Raw genomic sequence first — 24,983 nt, 5'->3', positions numbered from 1 at the left:
TCATGCATTCTTGTTGTTCAACTTGCTATATAACCATGCAAAAACCCACGATATGCCATAATGCTAAGCACGTTCAATTTTAACTTTACACTACCCCAATCATTACATCATCCATCTAAAGACGGGGGAGCGTCTTGGTAGCACAGCAAGAAGAGGGAGCCTCCTCCTCCTTCTTACCGAAAGCATCCTTAGATGCAGCATCGACACAGAGAGCCGAAGGAGGAACCCAGAGACCAGGGTTCTTCTGGTAGAAATTTGAGGCGCGAAGCATGACGCTGACGGGCTCAGCGGGCATCACGGGGAAATCCTCAGTGCGGGGGAAGTGAGTGAGACCAAACTGGATATAGCAGACAATATCAGTGTTCTCAATGGGCTCGTCGCGGGCTACCCAGTCGAGGATAGTGCTGTTGTGAGGGTGGTTTTCAACACCGGTGGACTGGCAGACGTAGTCACCAGCAGGGAAGATCTCGTAGTCCTTGTAGGGAGTGACCCAGAGACTCTTGCGAGCAAAGGCAGCGCGGTTATACACGACACTGCCGGGCTTGGCGAGGAGACCGGGGCAGTTGTTGTTGAGGATCTTGTAGGCGACGGGCTTCTTGGCGGATGGGTTGATGCTGTTGGGGTTGATAATGGCCCATGATCGACTTGTCTCGTGGCAGTAGTTCACAGCAGCCTCCTTGGCTGTTCGAAGAGGTGTGTTCTTGCAGTAAAAGCCGTTGCCGTAGGGGTTCTCGGGAGATCCGACCTCTGCCTCTGAGGGCATGGCGTCGTTCTGGACGATGGAGTTGTTGGGTCCGTCGACCTCGGGGTCCACACGGAGGGAGAAGATGTGCTGGTGGTTGTGAGCGTTGATGGTGGGCGCAACTTCGGTTCCGTAAGGAGCGGCTGTCTCGGTGGGGTGCATGCAGTAGGTGTTGAGCATGCCGGTCAGCTTGATCTCAAGCTTGTAGGTACCGTCGAGGGTGAAGGTATGGTAGAAGCCGTACTCGTAGTTGGCGGCGGTGATGATTTGAGAGATGATGAGCTTGCGATCACGGGCGGAGATGACGGAGCCGTCACGGTAATCGGTGTGCTTGTACAGAAGACCGTTGTCTTCCTCGTGAATGCAGATGGCGTTCTTGATGACAGCGGGATCACCGGAACCAGTAGCCATGACGGCGTCGAGGTAGTGGATGGCACCCTTGCAATCACATCCCAGCTTCAGAGAGTTGGTCATGAGGCCGGTGCCGTACTCACCGACGTCGAAAGCGTGCTTCTTGTGGTGAGGAGGTTCGGGGTTACCGTAGGGAACGACCATCTCGACGACGCTGATACGGTTGAAGAGGGTGCGCTCGCGGTGCTCATGCTGATCCTCCATGCGAACATCAGAAAGAACAATACCTTCACGGTGGTTGAATCCGATGTGCATCTTGTAGCCAGCCCAAGAAATCTCATTTCCTCGCATGCGGAACGAAACGCCCTGGGGCTGGGTGATGTTGATGGGCTTGAGAGTGCCATCAATGTAGTTCTCGCCGATAAACTCAGGCATGTAGTTGTGCGAGGTGAGAGGGACCTTTGTTCGCTCACCGTTGACGTAGCGGATGTCAACAGTGAGGACCTCCTCCTTCTCAGTATCGACCACGACGGAGAAATCCAGCGGGTGCGCATACTGGTTATCGTTGGGCGAAGCGCGATAATACACCAGACCCTGCTGGAGACGGCGCTCATAGCCCCAACGCTGATCAACGCCAATCGCCCAAGCATCGATGTAGATCTTGGACATGTCGTCAATGCCAAGGTCCTTGCAGGCCTGGATGACTCGAGAGTCGGCGCGAGCAACGCGCTCGCAGACGTCAAGATCCTCAAGGGTCAGAGTAGGACCGACCTCAGAGACGTCCTTCCAGAGCTCGACCGTGCCGTCGGCGATGTTGGCGACGACCTCGGAGACTTGACCATTGCCCCTCTCGATGACGATGGCGAAAGCGCGACGAGATGGTCGGGGACCAGTTCGGGCGCGGAAAGCAGCATATTCTGCCTTGAGAGGCTCACGGAGAGTGAGGCAGTTGAACTTTAGAGTCTTGGGCTTAGCATGATCACGGATGATCTTTGCGGCAGCGCGAATCTCATCAATTGATAGCGGATCTACAATTGTTAGGGTCAGGCCAATTGCGGGGGTTCAGTTCAATTGAAAGGCAGGGAAAACGTACCGAGAGGATGTAAATGTTGAGAATTTGACAGGTCGGGAGCGGCGTCGTTGGCTTCTTCCCGAAAGATGGTGTAGCCGGCGATGGATGAGGTGTCTGCAATCATGGTGAACGTTATCTGGGCTGAGCGACTGTGCCATACGGTGGATGATCAAGTAACTGTATAAGTGTTCCAAGGTGTTGGTTGACCTGGAGGGAGCAAAGTTGAACAAGAACTGTAGCTTAGTTGGTATCTTACTGTAGAGAGAAAAGAAAAGGGAAGATATTGTCAAGAGGATACAGAGCTTCTTATAGAGAAGAGTAAAAGAAAAGAAAAGAAAAGCAAGGCGGATTAGGTACAAGAGACAGACACGGCATGGCATGGCATCCACCGTGTGGCGCCCGCTCCGATTGTCCTGGCAGACACCGCTCCGCTGCATCTCCACTGAGCGGGAGTCCGCTGAGACCAGTGTAAGACATCACCTACAGAAGCAAAGATGCTGACTAGACTACAGTTGCATCTGCAGTGGAAACACAAGCGAGATCTAGATGTCGACAAGGGTATCTCTACCGAAAACTGCTACAGAATTGCATTCTCTCGATTGATCCTGGGGAATATTCACTATCTGTCATGCCAAGCCATCTCCGGCAGTTCGACGCGCCGCCTCAAGAACTCTCTAATCTCCTCGAAACGGGCATTACAGTGAACGTTTTCAACAGGTCCACAAATTACTGCATCTGTCTGCTATCTAGCATAAGGAAACGGTTGGGTAACTTAACACGAGGCTCAATCATCTGACCCCAGCGATCCCAATCCTCCCCCTCATCTACACCTCTAACCGCTTTCAGCATCTGTTTCTCAGCTTTGCACCCATGCCTTGCGCTAAACCGCTTACAGGTAACGTTTTGCAGTTTTGCTCAGCGGCCGATAAGAATGTCGTCTCCCCCGAGATAACCGAACAGGTGATCCATCCCATCCCCTTCATCCCCCTTGATTACGTTTCTCCCAAGATGTTACCGGCCCGGTCGAAGAAGCAACGCGTTATTCCCCACGGGGAAGTCGTTGCACAAGATGCTGCAATTCATCACGTAATGGAAATCTCGTCGTCCTCTCTCCTGATGCGATGCATCGCTGTTCCCCATGGGGTACCATCGCATTTCCCCGCAAACCGCCTGGCCAAGCCATTGGAATGATCGCTAACTAACTTGCCGGGTTGTCCTGTCAGAATAACGACGGCGTTGGTCCTGTTTGCATGCATCGCTGGGCTTAACTCACAGGTGATGGCAGACGCCGCCGTCGCTGAAAGGGCGTTAGTAGGGCAGTATGACCGGGGCTCGAGATAACAGTGCTAGAGTGCCTCCTTATCTCTGAGGTGTGCTACTAACCCCAATGCGCGCTTTTTTGGCCTCTGCCAGGTTTTTCGTTCAGCGCTGAAGCATCCCTACAATCAGCCACCACCACCACAATCTCTGTACCCCATACAGTACTATCATTGCCCGTAGAGCGACCCGGCCTGTCACACGATAAGTTAACCTTGATACCAAGCACCTACCAATTCTAATTCTGTGCTGTGTGTGGCCTTCGTAATGTAAAAAAAGGGTCTCCTTACCAAAAAGACGCTGGTCCGTTCCCCGTAGCAAATTGGATATAAGCTCGCCACGCGCATTTGCTTTTTTACTTCCCATTTCATACAACACATCGCAATTGATCCATCTCTCTGAGTCACATCACATTCTCGCTAAGGCTGCCCGTCGCCTTCCCCCCCTCTCCCCTTTTACGTCATTTATTTTCGTTTATTCTCTCGACGAGGTCATCGTCAGACGCGGCCATGACCAACGACGTCGAGACAAACTCTGCGCTCAAGCGCTCAGATACCACCAACCAAGCCATCCGCGATGCAGAAGATCTCGCAAACTTTGGCCATGACCAGAGTCTCTCGCGAAAATTCAGCATGTGGAGCATGTTTGCCCTGGCCTTCTCTGTCCTCGGTACGTGGTCCACGTTCGCGCAGGGCATCGACAGCGGCTTGACCAGCGGAGGCCCAATCGCTATCCTCTGGGGTCTGGTTCTCGTGTTTGTCTGCAATATCTGCGTTGCTGTATCGCTGGGTGAGATGTGTAGTAGTATGCCAACGGCGCTCGGTCAGGCGTACTGGATCTCGCGATTGTGGCCGACAAAGTCTGGACGGTTCTGCTCGTATCTTTGTGCGTGGATTAACATGACTGGCTGGATCACTTTGTCGGCGTCGCAGATTGCTTTCATGGGCGAGTTTATGCTCAAGATGAAGGTTCTCTTCCAGCCGGACTGGGCCGGTGCGGATAAGGGATGGGTTCTATTCCTCGTCTACGTCGGCGTTACTCTATTTATGACCCTGTTCAACGTCGTGGCGTGTCGAAAGGACGTCGTTCTGCCCTGGTTCAACAACTTCGTTGGTATTTCCTTTGCCAGTCTTTTCTTCATCATCAGCTTGGCCATGCTCATCTCCGTTGGAACCAAGGACAACCTCCATTATCAGCCTGCCAGCTTCGTCTTTGGACAGTGGATCAACCAGACTGGCTGGCCCGATGGTGTTACCTGGTTCTTGGGCCTCATCCAAGCCGCCTACGGTCTTACGGCCTTCGATGCTGCTATCCACTTGGTCGAAGAAATTCCCTCACCACGAAAGAACATTCCCCGCGTTATCTGGCTCTCGGTCGTCATCGGTGCCATCACTGGTTTCATCTTCATGGTCGTCTGCCTCTTCTGCATCGTGGATATGAGCATCGTTACTGATCCTACGACCGGTCTTGCTTTCATGGATCTTCTCAAGCAGACTGTAGGTCTTGAGGGCGGAACTGTCCTTCTGACACTGTTCATTGTGAACGGCATCGGACAGGGTATTGGAATCGTTACGACCGCTTCGCGTTTGACTTGGGGTTTTGCTCGAGATGGAGGTATTCCTTGGAGCGGCTACTTTGCCAAGGTCGACGATTTCTGGAAGGTCCCCGTTCGCGCACTCTGGCTTCAGGGCGGTGTCATGGCTCTCATCGGAGTTCTCTACACTTTCGCCTCAACAGTCTTGGAAGCTATTCTAAGCGTCAGCACAATCGCGCTCACAGTCTCCTACGGCATGCCCATTCTGGTCCTCCTCCTCGTCGGCCGAGACAAGCTCCCACCAGGCGAGTTCTCTCTTGGACGATTTGGGTCAGTCATCAACTGGGTTAGCGTCGTTTACTGCGCTGTCACCACCGTTTTCTTCTTCTTCCCAGGCGCACCGAACCCCGCGGTTGCAGACATGAACTACGCCATTGCTGTTTTTGGCATCATGCTTGTCATCACGCTGGTGTTCTGGGTCATCAAGGGGCGTATCACTTATCTGGAGACTGAGGAGGCGCAGGGAAACATCATCTATGCGCAGCGCGCGGAGCGGGCCAACTATGTTGATGTCGATGTCCAAACCAAGACGGATACGGAAGCTCGTCGAGCTCCTCAGAACGGAGGGCCTAGTGCTTCCTGATTGGGTGGGAGGACCAGCATTGCAAGTTTTTGTGAATATGGAACAGATACGCGTAGTTGTAGCTGAAATTTAGAATCAATGAAAGATGGGCACTTGCGCGTGGGAAAACCCGTTCTATTTAATTGCACTGTATCTTTGGTCTATCTTACTACCATAATCGGTATAGTTGATCTCAAATGTCAGGAAACGTTGATTTAGGAAGCATATTTGCATTTTTGAGAGCAAATCATACGACTTGTCAGTCATATCACCCCTGGATCATGCACCCAGGGTCCCATGGCACGGTAGATGATCAACCGCTTGCAATTCCAGTAGCTGAATGCATTTGCTTGCCCGGATTCTGCTTAAACCGCTTGCAAAACGACTGCCCGATACGGAAGCGAGAAACATCTCCTTATCGGTCCAGGGTATCCTGCCTGGATATCCACACCGGCCCGGAGGACACTATACCGAGAATGGGCAACACTTTTCAACTTTTTGTCCTGGGGAATCGGAACCCCACGTTGATACGTTCCGCCGTTATACGGCACTGATATCGAGTGACGTTGGCGAATGACTATAGGTATACAAGGATAGCTTTTCCTCAGCTGATTTCCACAGAGATTTCTGTATAATCGAATCATCATACATCCAAAATGAGTCTAGACGTTCAACTTACTGCCCCCAATGGGCGAACCTACAAGCAGCCTACTGGTCTGTTCATTAACAATGAATTTGTTCGATCCTCAAACGGCAACAAAATCACTTCCATAAACCCAACGTAAGACCAATAGCCCACTGCAAAGAAAACCATCACTAACAATAGCAGAAATGAGCAGGAAATCACCTCCGTCTACGCCGCATCAGCCGAAGATGTCGACAAAGCCGTCCGCGCCGCTCGTCGCGCCCTTCGCAATCCAGCCTGGCGAGATCTCCCTGCTACAGAGCGCGGCAAGCTCATGAACCGACTTGCCGAGCTCGTTGAAGAAAACCGAGATATTCTCGCTACGATTGAAACATGGGATAACGGAAAGCCTTACTCTGTTTCGTTCAACGAGGACATGACTGAGGTGGCTGAAACGTTAAGATACTATGCTGGCTTTGCGGATAAGGTGTTTGGACAGGTCATTGAGACTACTGGTGACAAGTTTGGATATACCATCCGTGAACCTATTGGTGTCTGCGGACAGATTATTCCGTAAGTGTACCTCGAAAAGAGTAGTCTAGAAGCCTTCTTACTAACAACTTTAATAGATGGAACTATCCCCTTGCCATGGCAGCCTGGAAGCTCGGCCCTGCTCTCGCCTGCGGTAATGCTGTAGTCCTTAAGCCTGCCGAGCAAACACCCCTCTCCATCCTCTACTTCGCCAACCTTGTCGTTAAGGCAGGCTTCCCCCCTGGTGTCGTCAACATCGTCAACGGTCTTGGAACCGTCGCCGGTGCAGCCCTTGCTTCTCACATGGACGTTGATAAGATTGCCTTTACTGGCTCTACACCAACAGCAAAGACAATCATGAAAATGGCGAGCAGTAACCTTAAGAATATCACTCTAGAGACTGGTGGCAAGAGTCCCCTTATCGTTTTCGATGATGCTGATATCGATTTGGCTGTTTATTGGGCCCATGCTGGTATCATGTCTAACCAAGGTCAAATCTGCACTGCAACAAGCCGCATTCTCGTCCAAGATGGTATCTACGATAAGTTCCTCGCTGCTTTCAGAGCCCAAGTCAAGAACATCTCCAAGGTCGGCGATCCCTTTGACGAGAAGACCTTCCAAGGTCCCCAGGTCACAAAGGCTCAATACGACCGTATTCTCTCTTTCGTCGAAGTCGGCAAGAAAGAAGGTGCCAAACTTGAACTCGGTGGCCAGCCATTCAAGAAGGTCGGCGATGGAAAGGGTTACTTCATCGAACCTACAGTCTTTACTGGCGTTTCCCCCAAGATGCGAGTTTTCCAGGAAGAGGTTTTCGGACCGTTTGTGGTGGTTAGCAAGTTTAGCTCTGAAGAAGAAGCTATCAGCCTCGCCAACAATACCCAGTATGGTCTTGGAAGTGCTTTGTTTACTACAAACTTGACGAGGGCGCACCAGGTAGCGAAGAGGATTGAAGCTGGTATGGTTTGGATCAACTCAAGTAATGATAGCGACTGGAGGATTCCATTTGGCGGAGTTAAGCAGAGTGGTATTGGAAGAGAGTTGGGAGAGGCTGGTCTTGCGGCGTATTCGAATATCAAGGCCGTGCATGTTAACATTGCGGCGAAGTTGTAAGGCAGATGGATTAGTGATTATATCATCACACATAACCTAGTAGATGGATTAAAAGATAGTCTATCTGTACCAGAAGCTCATAAAGAAAGATAATTTGGAGATCATCCAGCCAATTTCTTGAAGACATCGACAGGTACACCCCGACGTATGCTCCAAATAGTGTCATGGTCCGCTGCCTCGATGGTCTTAGTGTTGTAGCTAATGACCTGCTCAACCTCTTCTCCCTTGAAGCAACTATCCAGCCATTTCGGCCCATCAGTTCCCGGTGCTCCAATCATAGAATCCTCCTCAGCGTAGTAGACATCCACGGTCAATTTCCTACCCGCTCCTTTCAGCGCATGTACCAACTTCGGCACGATATCATCATAATCAAGCCAGTCGCCCCATCCTGGTACTCCGTCTGTCTTCTGCATCAAGAAAACCGACTCATCACCAAAACCACGAATACTCTCAGCGTGCACAAGTTTGAACAAGAAGGGTTCCAAAGACTCCTCGAAGAGCGCATCGGCCTTGATCTCCTCAGCGCCACCTTCGACATTCTTCTTTTTGGATAGGCCAAACATTTGGCTCATACCAGCGGATGTCGCGACAACTGGCCCCAGAGTGCCGTTGACGAAGCCGATGAGCTTGTCTGCTTGGGCTAGCATGCTGGCGGGTAGTGATTGGGTTACAGACATCGACAGAAGGTGTGAGTGAGATGGGAGGATCCAAGGAGCTCCGACGGCGAGGTAGGGTCTTTCTGGGTGGAGAATCTCTGGGTGATGCATGAGCATATCAAAAGCGTAGACGGTTCCTCCGCTGTGGCAAGCAAGAGATACATGCTTGATTCCAAGATGCTTGAGCAAAGCCAGAGTCATTTCTTTGAATATTAGCTATATGTTGGCTTAGTCCCGGTCAGTGATGACTTACTTCGGCACATGGCAGGTCTCTTGTCCAGCTTGACAGGATCCGTCCCACCAAAACCCGGCCGGTCCATAACGACAATGCGAACACGGTACTTCTTGGCTAGTTCATCCTTCGCACAGTGAAAAATCCTCGAAGCACATAGCGGCGCAAAGAAGAGTAGCACATTCTCATCAGCGGCGTTGTGATAGCCGTAGTCGGAGTATTTAACCTGGAGACTGCCATGATCATCCGATGGATCCGCTGGGAGCTGGAAGGTTTGGGAAAAGCGAGGGTCTTTGAGAAAGGCCTCGGGATCTTTGACTTCTGCCGTACTTGCCATTGTGACTTTGAATGTGTATGCACTCTTTTTCTTCAATTGACGGTTTCTTGGCGGGTTGAGAATAAAGAATGAGTGAGCAGTGAGTGATACGAGACATGGACCAACACGTCACGTGTAACCTTGAAGGCCTGTCACAGGCTGAATTTGGCGGTGGACATGAGGGGTAAGAGCAGCATCAATTGATAACAATTTGTTTGGACTGATATGAAGGATTGAAGGATGAGTCTGTAAAATAACGTCCTTCTCACATCATTTCTAGCCATTTCAGCATATTCTGCTTCCCCGAACTTTCCAAGTCTTTCTTCCAGCGTTGCCTTGCCTTTCGGTTTAATAATCCCGCCGATGATCCTTGACTTGTCAAAATCTCAAGCATCTTATGGTTACCCTGTTCTATAGCAATTCTCATTGCTTTCCGAACATTCTTGCGCTTCTTATGGGCTCCAGCGATAAATAAAAGTTTCACCATTTCCAGATTCCCTCTTTTGACTGCGATAGGCAGAGCTACATCTACCGTCCTTTCGCCATCAATTATGTCGGCAACAACATCGGGATCTTCATCCTTCAAATCCTCAATGCTCCTCGTTGGGCCTACTGAGTAGCCCATCTCTATGAGTCTTCGAACGATGGACAGACAATCGTCCAATACAGCGCGTTGAAGCCTTCTCAAGCCCCAAGATGCAAGGGTGTCTGCCCTGGAGGAGAGGCCCTTGGTCCACCAAACGCCTTCATCCGCACTATAACCTTCCAACAAAGCATCGTGAACCAAATTGAAAACTTCAATGTTGGTCGTGGTCTCTAGCATTTTACTCAACTTGATACCAGCAGGCGATCTTGAAGAAAGGCCAGTCCGTCCGCTCATCCATATCATATCCGCAATCGATGGTGCTAGAAGTCGGTATCGCGTGAGAGGCCGACCCGTCTCAATTGCGACGCGCAGAAACTCGATCCGATTGAGAAGAGCGGCTTCAGTGATTACGTCCTCCCTGTATATGTCAAGTTCGCGTTCTCTGGTGGAAACACTCTTCAATAGGAGGGTGACGCATTCCATCTTGTCCAACTGGACAGCAAGCTTGACTGGGTTCGCAAGTCTTATAAGCGACTTTCCACAGTTCGGCGGCATGAAGCCAAGTTGGTTGTCTAATATACGGCCAGCCTGAGGAATGGGTGTCTGGAACGATGGTAATGGTGTAAATTGGTGATCTGCTGAAAGTGCCTTATCGTGGAAGGGGCAAAGGATCGGATCCTCGTTGGAGAGCGTCTTCTCGAGAAGAGTGTTGTCACTCAGACATACAGCCATTGATGCTAGAGCGTCGCGGAAAACTGCACAAGATTCATCCAACCGAAGTTCTGTCGCATCGAGTGTCGGTGATTCATTCTTGAGGTAGAAATCGGGATGTGAGTAGATGTATCCGTGCTTGACCGCTACTTCACAAACTGTGCGTACTATGTCTTCCAACTCTATCTGCGAAGATGTTTGATGCATGTATTGGTAGATATGTTCTGAGACTTTCAACAGCAGAATATGGTCCTGAGTTGGCGGTTTCGTCCTGATTCTGCCCAATGTCCTGACCGTCAAGTACATGACCCAGAAATCGTCGCTAGGGACTACTGATGAACTGGAAGTGAACAGATCTTTCTCAGAGAGATTACCGTCTTCGGATTGCTCTCGATTGCCTTCTGGAGGCGGCGGAGATAACGGTCTGTCCAAATCCGGCGTCTCCGGCTCAGAGTTGGTGTCATCGTCGTCGGATATATTATCTAGAAGAGGTGGATGCAAAGAACGACGGTCATTGTCTACCGTGTGATATAAAAGGGTTTGTTTCCGCACAGGATCCCAGTATCCAACATCATCCAACATATTGGACTCGAGGATAGCCTCCATCGTCATGAGGTTGAAGGCTTTGCTGACGCGACATAATTTCAGCATTTCGGCGAGAGAAAGCGACACGGTGCATTGCTGAATGATGTGAAGCCATATTTCTGTTGGGAAAAAGCTGTTCAGGTATTCCTGATGTCTCATAGTGCATTGACTGTAATTGGATCACCGTAGTTCGTATGTTAAATTGTCAAGTTGGTGCGTAGCGAGGAGTCGTCAAAGATAATGCTGACAGTGCATTTACTGCACTGCCGCGGGGAGGCCCCACTAAAGTGCAGTGCCTCTACGAGCGCTGCATGGGTACAGCCAGCTTCTTGTGAATTGCTCAAAACCATGAGAATACTTACGGTAATTGAGGACAGCGATAGCTGGAAACTATATTTACAGCTCTGGGTAAGGTTTGGCATCGTCAAGACAAACACGAATTGCTGTCGCTTGTAAAAGGCTCTACACTTGCCTTGGGAAGCAAGAAAACACTAATCCTGAGTATAGGATGTTGAAATAAATTCAGCAACATATTTTCTAGGCTGACTTACCTAAGTAATTTTGTCCCTAAGGATCAGGGTCTGGAGTTTCCTTGCTTCCCCTGGACTTGTTTTACTTGCCCTTTGCCTGGATCTTGGTGGTGTATCGAGATCGATTCTGATTCGCAGTGACAAGCCAGGAGTAGGCGGCAAGGCATTTTTGGTCTCCGAGAGGCTCTCGGTTTTCCTCTGTTACAATATTACCGCAACCAACGGGAATCTTTCAAAGACTGCAGAAACATATCTCGAATTTCGCGGTTTTATTACCCTGGTCTAATTTGAGTCGCAATGGAATGCCTCAACCTGCGCCCCGAATCCATTGCCTCACTTCATGCCATGAATGAGGCGGAGCTGCGTGCTTTCATAGGAAAGGGAAACTCAGCTGACACTGATAGCGAGGACAGCTTGAGAATCCGTATCTATGCAAGCTGCCTTTTGTTCGAGATATCAAGCTCTAACAATGTTTTGGAAGAAGCTATCCTCTGGACTGAAGGAAGGATCGTCGCTTCACCTCCGCATAAACAGGATCTCGACGACTGGTTCGACATTTACGCGACGCTTTTGGTGATTTTGCACCACTCCCAGCAACAGTCTGGACAAATCGCTGAGACGTGAATTATACTCTACTTTTCGTTTAGCACATAGATACTGATGTAAGAGATTGCTAACATCATGGTATCTAGGTCCAGTCGTGACGCTATGCTTAGTGATGTTGATCTTCGAATGAGACTCCTCAAGAACCAAGCAGCCAGATCAATGATGAGGTTCGAACAGAGCCACCTCATGGAAGATTTGAATCTGGCCATCGCTATTGTGGAACACTTGATACCGATGATAGAACTTAACAAGTCATCAAAGTTGCAGAACAACCTTGGTGTTATGCTTCACAAGCGATATCAGAGAATTGAAGCGATAGACGATCTGAGCCGAGCTATTGAAGCGATGAAACTCGCCATCAGCCTTACTCCAGACGATAGTCCGGATCTTGCTGACCGCCTTAACAAACTTACCATCTGGCTCATTGCTCGATTTGAGAGGACAGATATGGTTCAAGACTTGGACTCTGCCGTTGAGGCGGCAAAGGGAGCAGTAAAATTGACAGCAGAGGGTCACCAGCACTACGCTGGATATCTGAACAACCTGGCCAACAGTCATGGCAAGCGGTTCCAGCGAACAAACACAGTTGATGACATAAACTGTGCAATCGAGGCATCATCAACAACTGTGAATTCTACATCACAAGAACACCCCGGGTTCTTGAATAGCCTAGGCGTATGGCTTTATGAACGGTTCGAAACATCGGGAGACGTCGTGGATCTGGACCATTCTATTGAGGCCGCACGTCGTGCAGTAGATGGCACATCCCCGAGCCATCCTGATAGATCCGCATCTTGAATACCCTGGGAACCAGTCTTAGCAGGAAATTTGAGACAACTGATTCAGTGAAGGATCTGAACGAAGCGTTGTATATCTTCACTCAATGCCTAGAGGCAACACCTCGCCGAGAATCAAAATTTGCATCGACTTTGAACAACCTGGGGATCTGTCACGGCATGCGATTTGAGAGGACGGGGTCAATTGTAGACCTGGGCCATGCCATTGAGAGAACGCACGAGTCAGTGGTCAGCACTCTTCGCAGTCATCCACAACTACCCAACCGGCTGAACAGTCTTGGGAATCAACTGAGGGCGCGCTTCCAAAGGACGGGATTGATGCAAGACTTGGAACATGCTATTGATGCTGCAGAGAAAGCCATCAAAATCGCAACTAAGACTCACCCCCATTATCCTACATATCTGAGTAGCTTGGCAAATAAGCTAAGCTTACGCTTTGAGCGAACAAGCGAAGTACACCACCTTGACCGTGCTATCGAGCTGATTGATGAAGCAATCCAAAGGCCTCAGTTCTCTCAAGATAGGCTCGCTGCCTACTACAATAACATTGGATCGTCGCTTCGCACACGCTACGAGAGAATTGGAAGAGCAAGCGATATTGCTCGTGCTATCGAAGCTTGCAACAAGGCGGTCGATCTGACAGCCCGAGATCATCCCGATGTCTACTCCTACCTCAACAACCTCGGCAATGCGTACGGCAGCCGCTTCAATAAGACGGATTCCCTAGATGATCTAGATTCCTGCATAGGATATATCACCAAGGCAGTCGAAGCAATGCCACAAGATCATCCCGATCGTTCAGTTATGATAAATAATCTAGGAAACTGGCTTGATAAGCGATTCGAGGTAACAAAATCTGCCCAAGATCGGGATAGTCAGATCTATTGGTTTCTTGAGGCATGGAACTCCAAAGTCGCAGCACCATCTCAGAGAATACGAGCAGCTGGTTCTGCTGCATATTTGTACATACAGCGAGAAGAGTGGGAGAAGGCTAGTACATTGCTGCGTGAAGCGGTGCTTCTTCTCCCGAAAGTGAGTCCGCGGTTTCTATCTCATACAGATAAGCAGAGCTTACTTTCGAGTCTGTCTGGTATGACATCTATGGCCGCGGCTGCCGCGCTCAGCGCTAACAAAGGGCCTTATGAGGCGCTTCGTCTCTTGGAGCTGGGAAGAGGCTTAATATCAGGATTTGTTATGGACATTCGCACAGATATCTCGGAGCTCGCATCGGAGTACCCAGAATTGGCGAATGAGTTTGATCGTCTTCGAGATGAGATGGGCCAGATCCAAAGTGGTATCGATCTATCGACGCAAGGGGACGACTTGGTAACTTGGCAGCGGAAGTAAGAAAGGCTTCGGAAAGCTAATGTAATGTAATTCTATTGCTATGCTGCTAATTTAAGCGTATCTCGTACTATAATTTGCTTTCTAACCTATTATAATACTTTATTTATATAATAAACCTACTTTTCTATTTTAGATTTACTATAAGAAAATATATACTTAGCCTAAGTTAACTCTTTACTAATAAGGGGAAAACCTTTAGGTAATAACCTTTCCTTTATTATATACTAAACTAAATTATAATAAAAATAACTTTTTTAATAGATTTATAATTTTAAGCTTTTTTATTAGCTAGCTACCTTTTTATATATTAATACTATAGTTTCTAAGTTAATTTAGATATAAGCTAAGGTAGTTTTTATTAGTAGTTAAGCCCTAGGTTTTTTTAGCTTTTTAGGGTTAGGGACTGCAGGATTTAAACCTACTACCTTTAGCTACCTAAGGTAGTTAGCTTTCTGGTCAGGCCAGTGACGTCTAACCGTTACGCTATAAGCCCCCAGGCTTCGGAAAGCCGATGAAGAATTCGACAAGCTTCTTGCGGATATCCGAGGCAAACTCGGATTTGAGACTTTTCTTCTACCACCAACAGAAGCAGAACTGATGGAAGCTGCAACCCCGGATCCGATCATCGCCATCAATGTAAGCTTCTACAACTGCGATGCATTCATCATCGAGAGTACGGCAATTACAGCGGTTGAGCTACCTGATTTGTCACAAAGCAAGCTTCGCGCATGGGCAAGCTTCCCATCAGCCAGATCTGAGCTTGGATCTCGGCTAGAGTGGCTGTGGGATGCTCTATGTCACCCGTGTTTGGGGGCTCTTGGTCTTACATCTCCAGTATTTGATGAAAACTGGCCCCATATCTGGTGGATTCCAACCGACGCTCTCAATTCTATACCTATTCATGCTGCCGGGCGTTACAACCAAGGCTCTACAGAGACAGTCTTGGATAGAGCCATGTCGTCATATGCCTTGACCATAAAGTCACTGCTTCATGGGAGAAAGCGGAGTCTTGCTTCAGGTCGTGAATCGCAGAGAAAGTCTGCGCTCCTTGTTGCTATGCGTAATACACCAGGCAGTACCAGATTACCGTTCGCTGAACACGAAGTCAACATGGTGAAGCAGATGTGCCCAAAGCTCGGCCTCAAAGCGGACATACCCAAGCCATTGAAGGAGAGAGTCCTCGCGTCCTTGGAGACCTGTAATGCGTTTCATTTCGCAGGGCATGGCCGATTAAACCCGACGGAACCGTCCAAGAGCTGTTTATGTCTTGAAGACTGGGAGAACGACCCTCTTACAGTTCAAGACATCCGTGGGAAGAATCTGGAAAGCAGTCAACCATTTCTCGCATACCTCTCTGCTTGCCGAACCGGAACGAACATGGAGTCGAGACTTTCAGACGAAGGAATTCACCTCGTTGGTGCGTTCCACTTGACTGGCTTCAGGCATGTCGTTGGAAAACTATGGGAAGTATCAGACAGACACTGCGTTGATATAGCTGAAGCTTTCTATGAAACTCTGCGTGATGAAGGAATGAACGATCTATCTGTGTGCAGAGGACTGCATCGAGCACTGAGAAGGTTGAGAGATAAGAAGCGAGTCAAAGGCAAGGATATCAGAGATATCACGGCGGTAAGCGAGGAGGAAGATCAACCAGATCTCGGAAATACGGACTGGATGCCCTATATTCATTTCGGATGCTAGTTGTTCTGCTTGTGCAGATTCCTTGAGTATGGAAGCAATATTTGGTTCAAGCGCGAGAGATTCTTGAGTTTACTTTGTCGAATAGCAAGTTCATTTCTTTGATAGATCTAGCGGTACGGTTAAACTACCTGTAGGGACAGTGATACCATTACGTTACGACGAACTCCTATCTCAACCTAGGCTTCAGGATACTCTCGCAGCCATTGCTCCATGCTGGTAGGAGTCACCTTACTAGCCCATCTCTCGTTATCAACAGGATCAATAGCAGCCTTGCCATTCAAGAATACCACCCCATAAGCCAGGTCGATATACTTGTCCGCTTGCAAAGCACCGATGTTCTCCCTAGCTTGTTGCAGCATCGCTTGGAGTTCAGCCTTACCGCCAAAGCACTGTTTCTTCACCTCATAGCCACGTACTTTGCCGTAAATATCAGCGAGCTCAGGCATAGTGCAATGAGTCGACTCGACATAGTAGACTCCACGCTTAATGATGTCCTGATCATTTATAGCGAGCAGTGTATACTTTGCCAAGTTGTCAAGAGTAGTAAACGACATTTTCTCCTCTCCAGTTCCGAAGTAAACAACACTTCGAGTCTCGGCGTTGACTAGACTGGGACGACCTGCATCCTTGATATGAATGAGCGAATAATCCAAGATGGCACCTGTAAAGCCATAGATGGGTTTCAAGCTGGATGAGAGCTCGGCAAGACGCTTGAAAGCGATATAAGCATCGTATGTCTCGTGATCGCCGAGCTCGAGCTTAGTCCAATCAAAGTTCCAAGAAGCGGCGTGGAAAACCTTGAACAGCCCGTTAGTGTTGGTTTCATGTTGGTTGATGCGGGGCTTACCTTGACACCTGCTTTCTCAGCTTCCAGCAAAAGAGCCAGTTGCCCTGCTCCAATGATGCTTGGCACTGGAGGGAGGGCGGCAATAACGACATCGACCCCCTTGACGGCTTTCGCGAGGTATGACTTGTCAAGGAAGTCGGAGCAAGCGACGAAACTCTCGAGCTTAGATGCAATATCGGCATTGAGCTTATCAGGGTTTCTACTCAAACCGCGGACTTGATAGCCTTCTTCCAGTGCATAGCGAGCAAGGGTCTGGCCGACCATGCCGGTGATGCCTGCGATTAGAATGAGCATAATGAATTGATGGATAACGATGCCAGGGAGTGTCTGAAAGAATAGGATGGCGCTACAAATGTCTAGCAGCCAAGGTCCGTTTTATAGTTCGTCATTGCTACCTAAATCCTGGAATGCCCACAATTGGCGGATGATCCATTCCCTGATCGGAGTTGGAGTTACGGACTTACGGGTTTACGCCGCATGGCCAAGGCCTCGTGCCGTAAGCATGCAGCTACCAAGAGATCCTTCTCACTCATGGTCTCACTCCGTTTCCGTCATCATCCAATTCCGAGATAACTTCACCAAGCCATGATTTCGAAAGCGTGCGAACCATACTTGTAGGTTACTGAGCAAATTTTCAAGCTAGATTAGAAAATCAAAAGTAGTAAAGAATGTTTTATAGTATGATAATAGTAACTACTATAGGGCTATAAAAGAGTAGGTGCGCCATCTTGCCAAAATGGCCCCTACTTATGCCCAATACTATAGTACTATTCAGGTTTGCGGACTTTGTAGATCCGAAAGATCTGGCTTGCGTTATTGTTGGCTAGGCCAGTCACGAAGGCCTTGCCGTCAGTCGGCTCGGGATGCTGCCAGTCGAGGTAGAGCGTAGAGTGCTTTGCGTTGCGGAATCTTCTAGGCGTCAGCAATGCTTTTCAAACTTGCTAGATAATAGTCGCAATTCTCACCTGACAAGAGATGCCTCCGATATTTCTGAGAAATCGCACCCCTCAAGATACCAGTGAGCAGTGTCATTGTTCTCCATACCCTGGTCGGCGCCAAGATAATGGTCTTTGGCTATTTCTTGTCAACATCGCAGTTGTTCCGTACTCCAAGTATCTTACCCTTTGAGTAGATCACGGCGTCGTCAAGTTCGCTCTTAAAAAGGATACGCGTGTCTGTGCCCGGGACCCGCTCAATCTTCCAGTTCATGTTGGGGTTATACACTTTCGATTCGTTCTTACTACCAGCAACAAAGTATTAGGACCCTGGTAGTATATGTTATGCAGGCAATGGAAGACGTACTATCCAAGAATTGGTGCATCATCAAGGCCATGTTTATGAAAGAAATGAACGAAGACCCCCTTTTCACTCCGAAGCATATACAGCACCTCAGAGTCTGCTTTTTTTCCGCTCATGGTTGTAAAGTCAAATTGAAAGTAGAATTGGAGAATGACTTGCAATGAAGTGATAGTGGAAAGGTTTCAATATTTATATTTGCGAACGACTTCAGTATATGCAGAAAGCCCACGGTCATCGCTATCCATTATTGCTCTGCATATTGAGGCTGGCTGAAGTGAAAGTCAATGAATTGGAGAGTTAATGTAGGGCGCATAAGTCACAATGGTGGCGCAAGACACGCAGATCTCTTTAGGAGCTTTTGCTAGCAATCCAATGTACGGAGTAGATTACATTGTTTCGAGGGCTGTGTCGGCCGCTGCTGTCACAGCTGGAACAGGTGCATCTATGTTAGGAGTACGAGATGTGATAAGCCATTTCAAGTTTAATTCATAAAACCTTTTAAGGTAAGACAGTGGCTACTGCGGGATAGAAACAGAAACTATATTGCTCCATTCGCATATCTCATGTGATGGCAAAAGTGTGGCTAGCTGAAAGTCTTGCTGCTAAGGCTAGTCTTCCTCCCGAGCCGTGGTTTGTGGCTAACTGAAAACGTATCGGTGAGGGTGGTGAATGAGAATAGTTACTGCTTGTCTCAGTGTCACACGCTGATGGTCAATTCCGCTGTGAAAGCATGGGCTGGGATAGGCTGTTAGTTAAGCCACATACGCACACGATCACTAACAGAAACGTGGCTGGCTGAGGAGGACGAACAACAACCGTAAACAGTTAAAAATTGCGATGGATATTCCATGTAATGCGGCAAAAGTACTTTAAGCTTTAGGCGTCATTACGAGTTAAAAGGGCGAGTTAGCCATCCTAAAGCCTCTACACAGAATAGTCCCTTTAGAAGTCACTAAATCAGCTACATAGGAGGAGGTTAATGAAACTAGTCAAAAATGTCCTGGAGCCCATATGGAACCGGTTCTTGGTTTCGTATATTCAGCCACGCCCTTAGTTCTAGAGTTCGGCCACAATCGACAGGTAATACAGCTTCATGCTGTTGTCCTCTCAATGTAGTTTGTTGCGTTGTCATGTCATGACGCAAGATGTCGTATCACCCTGCTCTATGCAGTGCCCAATCTAGGAGGACGTTCTTAGTATAAAGGTTCAAACAGTACAAACAAGAGTTAGCTATAAATTTGAGGCCCCCTACAGCTAGAAAACGGCGAGACAGGCTCGATGAACAGATCCACCGAATGTTGACTCTTAGGGGCGAAATTGCTGGCTGGCTAAGGGGGTGTAATAAAACTTAGGACTTCTATCTTAGGTGATAAAAGTCTTTAGATTAGCTTACATAAATTTAGTATAGTTTTAGTATAGCTTTAGTGATTCTTAGACTAAGTAATTTTGGCACCTTTATTTAACGTTAGAAGTCTTCTTGCACCCCGAGGCTGGCTTAAATCGTGGATGTCTGACTGTTGTCTTATTAAGGATACACCGTGTGCTTCAGCCAGCCACGTTACCCATTAGCATTCCTTGCTTCCGTGCCGCGGAGGTCCTTCCTGAATGCGACTGGTCGTTCAAGACGAGATGCATGCTGTCCACTTCCGTGCAATAAGGACTATTGCGGAAGTAAGAGCCCGGGCCGCCGTTAGTACACCCGCCCGCGCAGGAGGCTAGTGGCAAAGATGTGGCTAGCTGAGTAGGTAGCAAAAAGCAAGCTCAAACCTTTCAGTCGGCCGCTTGGTCGTGTGATGGAAAATATATCCTCGCATGCAGCTGTGGACCATCGTTGGGAGTCCGATCAAGCCCAGGGGTTGTCTGGCTCGTTGCCCTTTGAAAACATCATGGACATTGCTACTAGCGCTATATCTGGCGGTGTAGGTTACAGGTTCCTTGGCCTCTTGGGCCTCCTGTCTTTGGATCTTTCATTTGTGCTCATGGCCGAGGGTGGGACTAATATGGTTGGATAAGCCTGATGGTGAGGGAACAACAGAAATTTCTGAGTACGACGAATCACATTGAGGCATCAAGTTTAGGTTCTCGGGTAATTAAGTATAGTTCATGGTACTTTGCCTCAAGTCTCCCAACTTATAATCTCTTAGGTCTGATCTTACTCTGTATAGAGGTTGTGCATTTAGATAGGCTCTGCCACTGAGCTACTCCCACTGAAATCCATTAATTATACGCCTGACCCTCAGGTTCAGAATCTTGCTGTAGAAGTGCTAAGTGGCCGTGTCAAAGCTTAAAACTATCGCGACAAATTGAATCAGAAGAGTTCTTTTACACGTCACGGCAGCCTGAAGCGAGAAGCCAAATTCAATATTAAACACCTTGTACATCAGCGCTCTGATAGGTAGATCACATGCTTTCGAGACAAATCAAGTCAAAAAAGCTGCAGCTGTCTACCTGACGTGACTTCGCGCGGGGCTCAAGACCTCTCAGAGCCTACAAGAATACTCCACGCCTTAGTCGACGCTGTTGTCCACTTCTCAATAGGTTGTCCAGTCACTCGCAGCAACCTTGAGTCACTGATAAGATTCGTCACTCCTTACATTGGAAACTCTACGCGCCCTAGAGCATCTAACCCGCTCCCCTTCATACAGCACAATTCGCACAAAGTTTAATATTTTATTGAAGGGCAAACCCCCTCTGCTTTAAGGTACATATATGACCACGGTGTCACCCACCATACTGGACTAAACATCAACAAATTCCTCACAATGCTCGACAAAATGAATGCCAGCTTTAACCGAAGTCTCCCAATTCATTCTTTCGAGTTCCTAGCCTGCAACCTGGTGCAGCTTGCCAGCATCGACCACTATCATCACGTACGCGCGTTCCGGAAGGAGATTTTAACTATCCTCGCCATCTTCGGCGCTATAAAATTTGTCGAATGGGCTCTCCGTACATCCTACTTTTTCCACACATACTGCCTTCATCGCAGTAAGATTCACCGCTACAACCACGTATCCCCCGACGGTTCGGCCGCATGGGCTCTAGTAACGGGATCTTCTGGTGGAATCGGATACAAGATTGTGCGTGAGCTCGCAAGAAAAGGGTTCAACGTTGTGCTGCATGGCCGGGTCGAACAGGATCTGTTAACCGCCATGGTACAAGTACACGAGGAGTTTCCCGAGCGCAATTTCAAAATAATCGTCGCAGACCCTACAGCCCTTGGAACGAAAGAGTTCTCGTACAGAAAGAGCTATGGGGACTGGAAGCTGGAACGTAAACTTGACCTTGGGGCTATAAAAAAAGACCTGTCCAAGCTTAACTTGACAGTCTTGGTCAATTGTGCAGATACAGAAGCCAAGCACACTGACCTTGGACGGATCCTGGATGAAAATGAAAAGTCTATCTGGAAACACATCAACGTGGACGCCCTTTATCCAATACAACTCTTTCGCACACTTCTTCCAACACTAATTGGTAACACCCCGTCTCTCATCATAAACGTCACCTCCCTAAGCGATAAAGGCATCCCACTCAAGATCGCAACCTCGGCAAGCCGTTCATTCCTTTCTAGAATGACTCAATCCTCGGCTCTGGAAATGAAACTCGAGGGTTACGACGTTGAGGCCTTGTGCGTACGGGTGTCGCGATGTATGGGTCAAACGGACAGTACTCTTGCTAGAGCAATCATTGCGAGAGTTGGTAGTCGCCGGAGTGTTGTTGTCGGTCATTGGTATCAGTTTCTCTACAAAAGTCTGATCGATTTGCTTCCTGGAAGGCTGTGGGACTGGTGTATCATACACTATATTCGCGGGATGACTGACATCAAGTCCAAGGGAAGTTGAACATTTTCCTTTCTTCTAATATTCCCTTCTACGCTTCTATCTACTCTTGAATAACAGATGCGGGCGTTGCCTCCAAAGCTGTCTTCCCCATGCAAGAATCTTTTCCTTGCTACCATCTCCTTCCCTTCACCTGATTCTTCGATACTTATTGTGATGTCGCCTGAAGCTGATCGCAAATGGTCACCGATATGGCTGTAGTTCATCTGATCAAACACCAATACTTTGCCGACGCATAAGAGCTAACTCTCTTTTCTTCATTAGCATCATCGTTTATTTTTTGCCCATCATTATTGTTTCTTTTATCTGCCCTTTTTAGTCAAGCATATGATTCTCAAGTCGCACGCGATAATGAGCAGGCTCAACAAAAAGAAGTCTTATTACGAGTCAAATGTGCATAGCGAAATTAGGTAAGTACCAAGACACCGCGGAATAATGCCTACCTCTATAGAGCGACTGCAGTTGATGAAAATTCCGAAACCGCTGATTGTCTAGACATGGCGGATGGAGATGCGTAAGCCTTGACGGCGATTGGCGAAAAGTTGCTGATTGTGCGCTGTCATGCATACGCAAAATGCATGATTGAGCCCTGAAAATCAGTGAAGTCATGCACGGTCCACCACTGTATTTTCGCCGACACTGATAGTGGGCTTGGGACTGTAATCGTATTGAGATCGTGGCTCGTCGGTAAATACATAAGAAAAGACCTGTTCTATGACGATCCATCATGAAAATTGCAAACAAAAATCCCCCTGTCCCTCATCTAGGCGTGAGACTTTCTGCGGGTATCATCGTCAACAGCAGAGGGCGTCTTGGGGCCACCAAAGCTAAACATGTCCAAAAACGAGCTCCGCCTCTCGCCCTGACCCTGGCCCTGGTCTAGCGACTCGCGTCTGCTCCCAGCGGGCGAGGCCTTCTTGGCGCCTCCCCAAAAGTCCATGATGGAGCTCCTCCTCTGCTCGAGGGGCTTGGGGGGAACGCAGACCATGATCTGCAGCTCGAGGTTCTCGATGTCGTTGTCGGTCTCGACCTTTGTGCGGCCGCAGTTGGAGAAGCTGGTGCCCGAGTAGAAGACGTAGCCGCTGAAGGGGCTGGCGAGGGCTGCAACGACGGCGCCCTTCTGACGCGCTACGTGCAGGGTTTGCTTGGAGAGCGTCTTGGCGTACCCTTGGCGCTTGTGGTGGGGATGCGTGATGACGGCATGGAGGAACATAACTTGGTCGTAGCGGGCGAGGTACGTCTGCTGAGTCTGCGTGATGCCTGATTGCAGTGCGGCAATTCTCTTTGCCGTCTTACTCTCGCCGTCGCTGGGGTCTTCCGACAGACCGAGCACTGAAGAAAATTAAGGTTAGCGAATTTGGTCTCACTAAACGAGCAAAAATGTGGGTTCCATTACCTTGCTGGATCTGTTCAGTGACGCCCTTTCCATCGTCTTCGTGCTGGTGAAGCGACTGGATGATGGCAAGGGAGACAGGGTCGTGAGTCTTGGGAGCATCGACTACGTAGCAATGCCAATTCTTGCTGTTGTCGTCAATGATCCTCTTCAGAACTGTCTCGACATGATTTGAGGCAGCTTCTGAACGGCCTGCTGAGGGGTAGCAGTACTGCCAGACAGAATCATTTGACAACCCGCTGAGGATAATCTCCTTCAAAGCGGGGATGTCTTGTTGGGTAGCGATACGGACGCCCATAACTGATGCTTTGATCAATATCGATAATAATAAGAGTGGTTGCTGAGCTCAAGTTTGGTTGGAATGAAGAAACACCAAAAGTCAAGACAGAGAAAAAGCTTGAGGATCAGCCAGCTTTCATAGTCGGTATAAATTTTCCACCCGCCGCCCGGCAGTAAAAAGAGTCCAAGTGGGCTTTCTGAGGTTTGAGCCACGCAACGTCACACGCAAAGTGAATTCTGATCATGAGCCGATGCCAAGCCAAGCAACATGAGATCATAGCGGTGTCTGTCCAGGCCAAGTATTGGCCCTCCAGCACAACGAGGCGCTGGCGGCCTCTCCTCCTCCCCACAGCCGATCGCCTCATAGCGTAAGGTGCGCCAAGTCTGGCAATTCCGCCTTAGCCGTGTGCCATTTAAACATTTTAAGCTTAATCGACAAGGTTAAAACGTCTGATGCTCATGTTTTGATGTTATCGTATGAGAGATGTTGTTTATTAATACGTATGAGACGTATCAGACATAAATATGGTATTGAAGGGAAAAAGCAAATAGTTATCGAGATTTGGACGCCGAGATACTGGGATCTTTGGTGATCTGATGAGGAGATGGATTTTCGGAAAGAATGCAACCTGGCATGCAGTACAACCTGTGCCTGGTTTTGCTCTTATCGTACAGCGCTGTTGTCGCTTGTCAGCGCTTGACATGTCAGCAGTAAAATTAATACCGGGAACAGCCGAGGCATTAACGTGCACTGTAACGTGTCGCTGCTGAGAAGAGTTCAGATCATCTCTCGTTCGAGGCAAGGCTTAACCATCATGTCATAGTCAATAATACTTGTTTCACGACATGTGACGTTTATTCCCAATCCTGAAGAATGTGCGACAAAACATATGGCCTATTCGCCATATTTCAGTACTGGGAATTGGAGCGTTTATGGCGGAAGTTTTTGATATGCACCCCGCAACAACATTGCGGGGAGAAAATAGCCAAGCACGGCACTACCCATCCCCAGACCAAGAGATAGATACCCGATAAATACCATTTCTTAGCTTTATCTCATCTTGTGGGGGTTCAATCTTATTTAAGAAGTCGATTGATAGACTAGACATCGTGATTGGTTCGTGATAGCAGCGAGGTCTAGGCATGACGGAGGTTGAACCACTTGGGGCAATTATGAGGCGGGTGCCTGAGCTGATGCGATATCCGCCTCTGAACCAACGAGTCGCAAAACGACAGACTACCATTCGACTAAATATTTAGACATAAAGTGGCCTCCAGTTTCGTTCCGTTGGCTCTAGAGAATTCCTTGTTACGCTTCCATCAGCCCATGGCCAGCACAAAGAGCGTCGCAACTCCCT

At 48.6% G+C, this 24,983-nt stretch overlaps 10 protein-coding genes across 10 annotated transcripts; 4 read left to right on the top strand and 6 right to left on the bottom strand.

The window, feature by feature from the left end:
• Positions 1-115: 115 nt before the first annotated feature.
• Positions 116-2,289, bottom strand: FSUBG_3808 (primary-amine oxidase; the record flags this gene model as incomplete). The annotated part of the gene is made up of 2 exons (XM_036681729.1): positions 116-2,121; positions 2,187-2,289. The coding sequence occupies 2 exons, from the start codon at positions 2,287-2,289 to the stop codon at positions 116-118; spliced, it is 2,109 nt and encodes a 702-aa protein (XP_036540586.1).
• Positions 2,290-3,991: 1,702 nt separating this feature from the next.
• On the top strand, positions 3,992-5,659 carry FSUBG_3807 (choline transporter; the record flags this gene model as incomplete). Its single annotated transcript, XM_036681728.1, has 1 exon — positions 3,992-5,659. The coding sequence occupies one exon, from the start codon at positions 3,992-3,994 to the stop codon at positions 5,657-5,659; it is 1,668 nt and encodes a 555-aa protein (XP_036540585.1).
• A 635-nt stretch (positions 5,660-6,294) lies between these two features.
• FSUBG_3806 (aldehyde dehydrogenase (NAD+)) lies at positions 6,295-7,904 on the top strand (the record flags this gene model as incomplete). Its single annotated transcript, XM_036681727.1, has 3 exons — positions 6,295-6,419; positions 6,468-6,836; positions 6,893-7,904. The coding sequence occupies 3 exons, from the start codon at positions 6,295-6,297 to the stop codon at positions 7,902-7,904; spliced, it is 1,506 nt and encodes a 501-aa protein (XP_036540584.1).
• Positions 7,905-8,005: 101 nt separating this feature from the next.
• Positions 8,006-9,129, bottom strand: FSUBG_3805 (alpha beta hydrolase fold family; the record flags this gene model as incomplete). Its single annotated transcript, XM_036681726.1, has 2 exons — positions 8,006-8,763; positions 8,814-9,129. 2 exons carry the CDS (start codon positions 9,127-9,129, stop codon positions 8,006-8,008), a joined length of 1,074 nt encoding a protein of 357 aa, XP_036540583.1.
• A 244-nt stretch (positions 9,130-9,373) lies between these two features.
• Positions 9,374-11,056, bottom strand: FSUBG_3804 (altered inheritance of mitochondria 6; the record flags this gene model as incomplete). Its single annotated transcript, XM_036681725.1, has 1 exon — positions 9,374-11,056. One exon carries the CDS (start codon positions 11,054-11,056, stop codon positions 9,374-9,376), a length of 1,683 nt encoding a protein of 560 aa, XP_036540582.1.
• Positions 11,057-11,817: 761 nt separating this feature from the next.
• Positions 11,818-15,971, top strand: FSUBG_3803 (30S ribosomal S17P protein; the record flags this gene model as incomplete). Its single annotated transcript, XM_036681724.1, has 4 exons — positions 11,818-12,140; positions 12,213-12,879; positions 12,978-14,266; positions 14,768-15,971. 4 exons carry the CDS (start codon positions 11,818-11,820, stop codon positions 15,969-15,971), a joined length of 3,483 nt encoding a protein of 1,160 aa, XP_036540581.1.
• A 176-nt stretch (positions 15,972-16,147) lies between these two features.
• FSUBG_3802 (isoflavone reductase like) lies at positions 16,148-17,112 on the bottom strand (the record flags this gene model as incomplete). Its single annotated transcript, XM_036681723.1, has 2 exons — positions 16,148-16,768; positions 16,819-17,112. The coding sequence occupies 2 exons, from the start codon at positions 17,110-17,112 to the stop codon at positions 16,148-16,150; spliced, it is 915 nt and encodes a 304-aa protein (XP_036540580.1).
• A 473-nt stretch (positions 17,113-17,585) lies between these two features.
• On the bottom strand, positions 17,586-18,233 carry FSUBG_3801 (hard-surface inducible; the record flags this gene model as incomplete). Its single annotated transcript, XM_036681722.1, has 4 exons — positions 17,586-17,727; positions 17,784-17,892; positions 17,940-18,058; positions 18,121-18,233. The coding sequence occupies 4 exons, from the start codon at positions 18,231-18,233 to the stop codon at positions 17,586-17,588; spliced, it is 483 nt and encodes a 160-aa protein (XP_036540579.1).
• Positions 18,234-20,879: 2,646 nt separating this feature from the next.
• On the top strand, positions 20,880-21,956 carry FSUBG_3800 (short chain dehydrogenase; the record flags this gene model as incomplete). Its single annotated transcript, XM_036681721.1, has 1 exon — positions 20,880-21,956. One exon carries the CDS (start codon positions 20,880-20,882, stop codon positions 21,954-21,956), a length of 1,077 nt encoding a protein of 358 aa, XP_036540578.1.
• Positions 21,957-22,716: 760 nt separating this feature from the next.
• On the bottom strand, positions 22,717-23,644 carry FSUBG_3799 (gnat family protein; the record flags this gene model as incomplete). Its single annotated transcript, XM_036681718.1, has 2 exons — positions 22,717-23,285; positions 23,350-23,644. 2 exons carry the CDS (start codon positions 23,642-23,644, stop codon positions 22,717-22,719), a joined length of 864 nt encoding a protein of 287 aa, XP_036540577.1.
• Positions 23,645-24,983: the final 1,339 nt, after the last annotated feature.

Source organism: Fusarium subglutinans (assembly GCF_013396075.1).
Source record: "Fusarium subglutinans strain NRRL 66333 chromosome Unknown NRRL66333_c0000033, whole genome shotgun sequence".
NCBI classification, from domain to species: domain Eukaryota; kingdom Fungi; phylum Ascomycota; class Sordariomycetes; order Hypocreales; family Nectriaceae; genus Fusarium; species Fusarium subglutinans.
The sequence above is the reverse complement of the archived record's forward strand: the minus strand, read 5'-3'. Positions and strand labels throughout refer to the sequence as shown.